Source organism: Cebus imitator, unplaced genomic scaffold, assembly GCF_001604975.1.
Source record: "Cebus imitator isolate Cc_AM_T3 unplaced genomic scaffold, Cebus_imitator-1.0 Scaffold234, whole genome shotgun sequence".
NCBI lineage: Eukaryota > Metazoa > Chordata > Mammalia > Primates > Cebidae > Cebus > Cebus imitator.
The window spans coordinates 1,253,637-1,262,782 of record NW_016107549.1 but is presented as its reverse complement, the minus strand read 5'-3'; the positions used below and the strand labels follow the sequence as shown (position 1 = coordinate 1,262,782).

Sequence of the window (9,146 nt, the reverse complement as noted above, 5' to 3'; positions counted from 1 at the left end):
AGGTGGGAAAAAGAGAGAAGCTGAGAAATGCTCATTCCAGAAGCTGGGGTCGTGGTTACCTCTAAGACAGGGTTTCTCAAGCTGGGCTCTGTGGCAGTTGGGGCTGGATCATTCTCCAGCGTGGGGGCCGCCCTGGGCATCGTAGGGTACTGAGCAGCACCCCTGGCCTCCACCCACCAGATGCAGGAGCACCTCCCCCCTCCTGTCGTGACAACCAAAAACGTCTCCAGAGTGTGTCCCCGGCAGCTCCAGGGGGAAGGCAGGCGGTGGGGGTGGGGGCGGGGATCGAGGAGGCACATGCCGTGCGGGGCGTTTTTGTTCTATTTCTTGCCCTGGATGGTGGTTACGTGGTGTGAACGTTATGGGGCCACAGTGTTCTTGTAGAGAAGTTTCAACTGTGAGGTGGACGAGGGAGGGGGGCGGGAGCTGAACACTTTGCAGACGCTCCCTGGGGGCTGGTCTGAGTGCTGCCTAGATCTCCTTCAGCCCCGGGAGCTGCCGTGCCCCCTGGATCTTCGAAGCTGTGCCCTCCCTGTCGGAGGCAATGCCTTCTCCAGCCTCCTTGAGGCAGCAGGGGGCTTCCGGACCCCTCCTGGGACACCCCCTCCCCTGCCAGGCCTGGCTCCTGGAGGCCCCTGGGGGAAACCAGGCTTCGAGAGGCAACTGGGCCGGCTGGGAGGACGGCCGGGCACTGGCTCTAGCTTCCTCCGGGAGCTGCGTTCTAATTATTTCCTTCCATCTCCCCCAGCGGGTCCCCGGGGGCCCTGCCAGGCCTGGGAAGGAAGGGAAGGTGCATGGTAAGCTGCGGGCGGGCTTGAGGGATGAGGCTCACCAGGCTTGCCTGGGTCTTAACCTACTTAGCTAGGGCAGCAGAAATGCACTTCTTTGGCTCTGGGCTGGGAGGAAAGGGATGGGGGAGGGAGCTGGGGAGGGAAACGGAGCTGCCAGTCCAGCCTCCACCAGGCCCTGGGGTCAAGCCTCTCTCTGCTTGCCGCCCATGGTTGAGGCACACTCTTGTCTATTGGTGCCTTGGTTTCCCCATCTCAACCACAAGCATGCCCTCATTGCTGCTTGTTGAGATTCAAAGAGGCTATGCACACCCATCCCTGGCATACAGTAGGTGATTAGTAAATGCAGACAGTTGGGGGAAGCAGTGGGAGCTTTGGGGGATGCAGAGTTGGAATTTTGCTATGTGACCCTGGACAGGACACCCACCACTCCCTCATTCCCCCAGTCTCAGTTTCCCCATCTGTCAAATAGGGATGCCTGGGCGGGGCTGGAGGGGGGCACTGTGAGGATTAAATGAGATACTACATGCCAAGTACCTGAGTTTCTTCCTGGGACACAGCAAGTGCTCAATTAACAGGGGTTGTCAAAAGACCCTCCAACTCGAAAGGGGCTTGCTTTCCAAAAAGCTAAAAGCTTAGGCTGAGTTTCTGAACCAAATAGTTGTTTCTTTCAAAGTTTCATATCCAAAGGGAAATGCCTACTTGGTTAGACCTGGCTGCGGAGGGGACCACCTCTGAGCACCGCCCCTGCCCCAGTAACCCCCACATTCCGTCCAGAGAACGTGCAACATCCGTACCCTGCGAGTCTCACGCCTCCTTTAGAGAATCCAGCAATTTTCAGCACCAGTCGCTCTGGGCTGCCTCCTCCCTTCCTGGCTCACAGAGCCACCACCGCAAGGAATGTCTTGCTCCCACAAGCATCCCCACAGCATCAGAGCATCCCTTCTCAACCAGCAGCCATGAGGGCTATGCCTAGGGGCGCCCCCAACATCCCACCCTACCTAGGAGCATTTTGGATGCAGGAAAAAGTGGCCTGAGGCAGAGGAGCCGGGCTAGGAAGGGGCGCGCTCTGCAGGACTCACGTTGTTCCGAGGCGCGTTGGGCTGCACAGGGTCCTCGGCGGCCAGGGCGATGCTGCTCATGGCAATGACCATGAGGATGCACATCTCAAAGTAGCGCAGGTTCAGGATGTAATGGCACAGGCGGCGAAGGCTGTTGGAGACACAAGCGTGTGCAGAGGTCCATTCAGACCACAGGCTCACACAGCCGTTTCTTCTATAATCTCAGGTTACCTACCACTGCCTGAGAGCTCCAACTCCCAAGGCCTCATACACAACAAACTATTAAGCTCCTCCAGGTGGGGGCCCTCTCTGGGTCCCGGAACCCCAAGAAGGCAGAGGAGACCTTGGAGAGAGAAGACATTGACATGTCCTATTTAGCAAAGTTCCTATCACTCCCAAAAGACCCTTTTGAAATATCTTGATTCCCAAGCTGGGTTGAAGAAATACGGTCCTTAATTTTGTAGGCGATAAAAAGGCTTTTCGATATAAAATGTCCCAGGGTCATTTTACATCTAATTCTATATGTTAAGTAGATTTCTTTCTTTCTTTAAAAATTAGCTGTGTGACCTTGGGCAAGTTACTTGTCCTCTCTGTGCCTCGGTGCCTTCATGTATAAAATGGCCATGATACTAGTGTTTACTTCACAAAATTGTGAGACCTAAAAGAGCTAATTTACACCTGGATCATGACAGGGGCTCCAAAAAGTTAGTTACTGAAATTAAGAATTGCAGGCCTTATCAGAGCCTTGAATGTGCCAATGGGATGTGCCAGTTAACCTCTTAAGTGGAGCCAATAGTAAATAGGTCATAAGGTTGTGTGAATGGCAGCAGAGCTGAGTAGTTAAGAACAAGGATGCCAGGGCCAGTGTCTGGGCTCAAACTGCAGCTCTCCCACTGGCTTGCTGGATGACCTTGGGCGGGTGAATTCACCTCTCTGGACCTCAGTTTTTTCACCTGTCAAATGGAGCTAAGCATGGTAATGATCCCAGATAAATTAAAAAAATTTTTTTTTAAGGCACTCAGAATAGTGCCTGGCACCGAGTAAACACCACATAAGCATTTCTTTAGTAAAATAGATAAGTCAACCAAATAATTTAAAATTATTTTTATTTATTACTACCCAGGATGAGTTACCAAGAGGCAGGTTATAGAAAGCTGCTGCCCCCCCATCTCATCTTCCATGATTCTTCATGGTCAAGAAGCATTTTGAGGGGTCAGGCTTTCAAGACACATCCTTGGGAGGCATTCAATTCTAAGACAACCTCTGAGCTACTGTGACATTCACAGGAACAATTTCTCCCCTAAATAATCTATCCATTTCAAAGACGGCCAAGATAGAAAGTCAGGCAACTCAAAGACCATCCGCCCAGAATCTAAACCCTTACAGAGCCGAGGTTAGGAACAGAGTTTAGGTCTCAGGGCTGCCATATGCTGTTGTTTAGGCTGTGTGCTGCACAAGTCAGCCATTTCTTTCTTTTTTTTTTTTTTTAAGACGGGGTTTCACCATGTTGGTCAGGCTGGTCTTGAACTCCCGACTTCAGGTGATCCACCTGCCTTAGCCTCCAAAGTGCTTGGATTACAGGCGTGAGCCACTGCACCCAGCCTAATTCAGCCATTTCTATGTGGGAGGGGTGTCTCTTTTATTTTTATTTTTTTGAGATGGAGTCTTGCTCTGTTGCCAGGCTGGAGTGCAGTGGTGTGATCTCGGCTCACTGCAACCTCTGCCTCCCAGGTTCAAGCAATTTTCCTGCCTCAGTATCCCAAGTAGCTGGGACTACAGGTATATGCTATGACACCCAGCTAATTTTTGTATTTTTAGTAGAGATGAGGTTTTACCGTATTGGTCAGGGTGGTCTCGAACTCCCAACCTCATGATCCGCCCGCCTTGGCCTCCCAAAGTGCTGGGATTGCAGGTGTGAGCCACTGCGCCCGGCTGGGGGAGGGTGCCTCTTACATCACATACAACATAAATTTGGGAATTTATGACAATGATTTTCTAGTGGATGGCAGGAAGTGGGTCTCTTCCAACAAAGTCAGTATATTGTGACAAATCATTGTACGTGACTTAAGGAAGGAGCATCCGTTTCCAACTTGTTCAGAGGTCCCCTTGGACTCATGGTGGTCAACGCTCACTCACTGCCCTCTCTCTGGCCTGACTTCCACCACCCTGGTGGGAGCCCCAGGCCCCGCTGCCCTTGCTGGGGGCCATACTCACGGGTTGGTTGTGGACAGGATGAACATGGAGCTATAGGGAGGCATCGGCTTAGGGCCGTCTTCCCCACGGTCGTCGTCCTCCTCCTCCTTCTTCTCTTCCTCTTTTTTTGACGGTGGGTCTGGGTTGGCGTTTTTGTTCACTGTTGGGACAAGAACCGACACAGGGCGCCCTCCACAATTTCCCACAAGTCTCTGGGAACTCCATGTACTCCCAGGGCAGGCAAGAAGTGGCTGACATTTATAAAGTGCCTGCTGCATACCAGGCATCTCATGACATCACTAAACCCTCGCATGGCCCTGAGGTTGACATATTCGGATCCCCCATTCACAGATGAGGAAATGGAGACACAGAGAAGTAAAGTGACTTGTCTAAGGTCACACAGCGGGAAGTGGCAGAGCTGGCATTTGGAACCCAGGCGGCCTGGCCCCTGAGAGCCTGCTCTCTACCACTCCATAGCCTTGAGTGCGTGAGGCCCTTGTGGGATCTTAACACAGACCTGCCCCATCCTTCTTGGACCTTCACATTCTCACTTGGAGGCAGGTAGGGAGAGTGCCAAGAGACCCATTGAACAGATGGAAATACACCTCCCATAAACCACAGGGCTTGCCCCCATTAGCACCTCTCTCTTGATTTGGCGGGGAGGAGCCACCAGCATCTGGAGCTTCCATTCTGCAGCCCAGCCTGCTTATGTGCCCACGGGCAAGCTGAGCCTCTCTGATCCTCAGTTCCTACATCTATAAAATGGGCACAGTGACAAGATCTTAGGAACTTAGGTCTCAGGACCATGGAAAGCCTTTATCCAGCAAACCCATGAAAATCTCTCACACAGAACTGATACTACAGGAACTTAAGACGTAAACCACTCAGCAGTTCACCTTTTCTTTTATTTTTGAGATGGAGTCTCACTTTGTTGCTTAGGCTGGAGTGCAATGGCGTGATCTCAGCTCACTGCAACCTCCGTCTCCCGGGCTCAAGCGATTCTCCTGCATCATCAGCTTCCTGTGTCCCTGGGATTGCAGGCAGGCACCACCATGCCTGGCTAATTTTTGTATTTTTTTTAGTAGAGATGGGGTTTCACCATGTTGGTCAGGCTGGTCTTGAACTCCTGACCTCAAGTGATCCTCCTGCCTTGGTCTCCCAAAGTGCTGGGATGCCAGGGGTGAGCCACCACGCCTGGCCAGCAGCTCATCTTTAAATTCCTCAATGCTTCTCTGATCCTGATCTCAGTGCCTCGGGAGTGTAGGTCTGTGCCGTTCACAGGGTCGTTACTGCCTCCAGGTGGCTACCACGCCCTTGAAATGTGGCGAGTCCAATTTAGGATGTGTTGAAAATGAAAAAAGCACACAGCAGAGGCCGGATGAGGGGCTCACACCTGTAATCTCAGCACTTGGGGAGGCTGAGGCGGGTAGATCACGGGGGCCAGAAGTTTGAGACCAGCCTAGGCATCACGGTGAAACTCGGTCTCTACTGAAAATACAAAAAATGAACCAGGCCTGGCGACGTGCACCTGCAATCCCAGCTGCTTGGGAGGCTAAGGCCTGAGAGTTGCTTGAACCTGGGAGGCAGAGGTTGCAGTGAGCCAAGATCACACCACTGCACTCCAGCCTGGGCGACAGAGCCTGACTGTGTCTCTAAAAAAACCCAAAAATGAAAAACCAAACAAATAAAAAACATACCAGATGTTGAAGACTGAGTATAAGAGAATGTAAAATATCTTGTTAATAATTTAAAAAATATTCATTATAGGCTGAAATAACATTTTGGATAAATAACATTTCGGGCTAAATGGAATGAACCATTAAAGTTCATTTTACCTGTTTCTTTTATATTTTTTCCTTCCTTCCTTCCTTCTTTCCCTCCCTCCTTCCCTCTTTTGTTTTTTTGGACAGGATCTCCCTCTGTTGCCCGGGCTAGAGCGCCAGCACAATCCTAGCCCACTGCTGCCTTGAACTCCTGAGCTCAAGTGATCTTCCCACCTCTGCCTTCTAGTAGACAGGACTACAGGCGCACACCACCACGCCCGACTAATTTTTAAAATTTTTTTGTAGAGATGGGATCTCTCTATGTTGTCCAGGCTGGGCTTAAGCAATCCTCCTACCTTGGCCTCCCGAAGTGCTGGGATGACAGGCGTGAGCCAGCACACCTGGCCCTTTTTCAATTTGGTGACAGGAAAGTTTAAACGGATGTATGCATGTGGCCTCTGTTACGTTTCTTTTGGACAGTGCTGGGCCGACAGAATCAATCATCTGACCCCCCTAAAGCTTCCATCAAAGAACCCCATTGTTTCTCAAATGGGGCGGCCTCCTGGCTCCCCGAAGGGAAGGGAGGACATAGGAGATATCGCTAACCCAATTCAACACGTCTCCATGCCAGGCACAGCGCACAGGAGACCTCACTGAACCCTTCACAGCCCTCTGGGGTAGGAAACTACAGCTACGCCCATTTTCCAGGGGAGGAAACGAGAAGGGAGAGATGGGGTCACAGTCCAGGGTCACTCAGCAGAGCCTCTGGCTGCAGGGGCACCGGGTCCCCTGCCCGGCGACGTGTGAGGGCGGAGGGTCTCACCTTGCACAACGGTGTGGTTGAGGGGGGGTGGGCAGGCCGGAGGGATATCCACGGTGGTGTGGTCGGGTTTCCTGGCAGTCTTAGCTGAATTGGTTTGGGTGCCGCTGGGGTTGGTGACGATAAGGCTGTTCTCGGGGGTTTTGGGGGGGCCGGGATTGGATGGGTTCCCCGGGTTGTTGGGCATCCGGCGGCTGGTGGCGTTCTGGGGGTTGGTGGCCATGGCAGGGCCGGCCGGCGTGGGGCCGGGGTCAGTGCTGTTTCCCATCTTGGCTGGGCTCTGGGGCAGGCCGGAGTGGCCGAGGCTGTCGTGGGGGCCGGCCGACTCCGCCGTGGCCAGCTTGTTGTTCTTCATGTTGTCAATGTCCTCTGCCAGGGGTGGGTCTTGGCGGCCCAGGTCCTGCTGGATCGGCCGTGTGGTTGACAGGTTGGGGCCACACACAGGGACCCCAGAACCCTGGTTCTCTCTGAGGAAGGCAAGTGAATGAAAAAGAACCAACACCTGAGTTAGGAGAAAGGGCAACAGTTCGGGATCCTAGCTGAGATTCCATCTTTCAGGAGTACCACTTGGGCTGGGCGCAGTGGCTAGAGCCTGTAATCCCAGCACTTTGAGAAGCCGAGGCAGGAGGGCCGCTTAAGGCCAGGAGTTCAAGACCTGCCTGGGCAACATCGGGAGACCTCGTTTCTACAAAAAAAAAAAAAAAATGCATAAATTTACAGGCGTGGTGGTGTGTGCCTGTAGTCAAAGCTACTTGGGAGGCTGAGGCAGGAGGACTGCCTGAGCCCAGGAAGTTGAGGCCGCAGTGAGCCATGATCGTCTCACTGCACTCCAGCCTGGGTGACACAGTGAGACTCTGTCACAAAAAAAAAAAAAAAAAAGAAAAGGGTACAATTTGGTCATGGAGAAGTTGTGTCCCAGATCCCTCCAGCACCCGGAATTGAGAGGGGCCTGTTCAATTCTTGCTAAGAGATCAAGACCTTCACTTGTCTGTGGACAGTTTTCCACAAATCCCCAACATCTTATTTCTTCTTTCTTTTTTCTAAGATGGAGCCTCGCTCTGTTGTGCAGTGGTGCAATCTTGGCTCACTGCAACCTCTGCCTCCTGGGTTCAAGCCATCCTCCTGCCTCAGCCTCCCGAGTAGCTGGGATTACAGGCACCTGCCCCCACACCTGTGGTTAAAAGCATTAAGCCACACACCCAGCCTGTTTTTAACTTTCTTATTCGTAGCTGAGTTTTCACTGCCTAGTGCAGGGCCTCTCACACAGTTGATGCTGGGTAACTTATTGTCAAATGATAAGCAAATACCTCCATTTTCTTTTCTTTTCTTTTTTCTCTGAGACAGTCTCACTCTGTTCGCAGGTTGGAGTGCAGTGGCAGGATCTCAGCTCAATGTAACCTCTGCCTCCCGTGTTCGAGTGATTCTCACGCCTCAGCCTCCCGAATGGCTGGGATTACAGGTGTGGACCACCATGTCCGGCTAGTTTTTCTATTTTCAATAGAGGCGGGGTTTTGCCATGTTGCCTGGGCTGATCTTGAACTCCTGGCCTCAAGTGACTCACTTACCTCAGCCTCCCAAAGTGCCAGAATTATAGGCATTAGCCACCATGCCTGGCCGGAATGCCCCCATTATCCAGATGAGGATACTGAGGCCCCAGGAGAGATCCCACAGCCTCAGACCTCCCATCAAACCCTGCCTCTCCAAGCCATGGACACATGGACCCTGCCGCCTGCCATCTGCACATGGACGGAGACTCACTCTGCAGCCCATCTGATGCCTTCTGGACTACTGACCCCTGGAAAACACAGCCCTGGCTTCACACAGTCTACCTGAAAATAACAGATAGATGGACAGACAGACAGATACATACATACATACATAGACAGACAGACAGATAGATACATACATACACAGACACATACATACATAGACAGATACATACATACACAGACAGATACATACATACACAGACAGACAGATAGATACATAGACAGACAGATAGATACATACATACACAGACAGACAGATAGATAGATACATATATACATAGACGGACAGACAGACAGACAGATAGGCTGGCTTTCCCTAGAGGGCTTTCCACTGGCTCAACTACCAGCATCATGTTCCTCATTTTATTTTTGCATTTTAACTTGCAAAAACCCGTGGTGTTTTTAGTATGCAGAAGAGACAAGCTAATTTATTTTCAGACCAAAGTAGGTAAGTGGGATGCTTCTATGAATACTTCCCGGAAGGAGCAGCCGGGGCAGCTCCACTGTTTCTCTGAGACCACACAGGGGAAACGGGCAGGTCCAAGCACCTTTCTGCCCTTCTCAGTTTCATGAGTGGGTCATAGAGTGACGTTTGAAAAGACAGGCTGACCTGGGTTCGAATCTCGACAATGTTTTTTTTTTTTTTTTTTTTTTTTTTTTTTTTTTTTTTTTTTTTTTTGAGATAGGTTCTCATTCTGTCACCCAGGTTGTGGTGTGATCTCAGCTCACTGCAATCTCCATCTCCCAGGCTC

The 9,146-nt window shown here is 51.5% G+C and overlaps 1 protein-coding gene across 20 annotated transcripts in view; it reads right to left on the bottom strand.

Moving 5' to 3' along the window:
- CACNA1A (calcium voltage-gated channel subunit alpha1 A) overlaps window positions 1–9,146 on the bottom strand; it is a 293,742-nt gene that overhangs the window by 72,288 nt on the left and 212,308 nt on the right. For all 20 annotated transcript variants that reach the window (XM_037727562.1, XM_037727559.1, XM_037727549.1 and 17 more), the window contains exons 20-22: window positions 6,629–7,092; window positions 4,064–4,202; window positions 1,871–2,000 (exon numbers count right to left, since the gene is read on the bottom strand). In XM_037727562.1, the coding sequence (XP_037583490.1) occupies window positions 1,871–2,000; window positions 4,064–4,202; window positions 6,629–7,092 (733 nt within the window). The remainder of the gene's footprint in view (window positions 1–1,870; window positions 2,001–4,063; window positions 4,203–6,628; window positions 7,093–9,146) is intronic.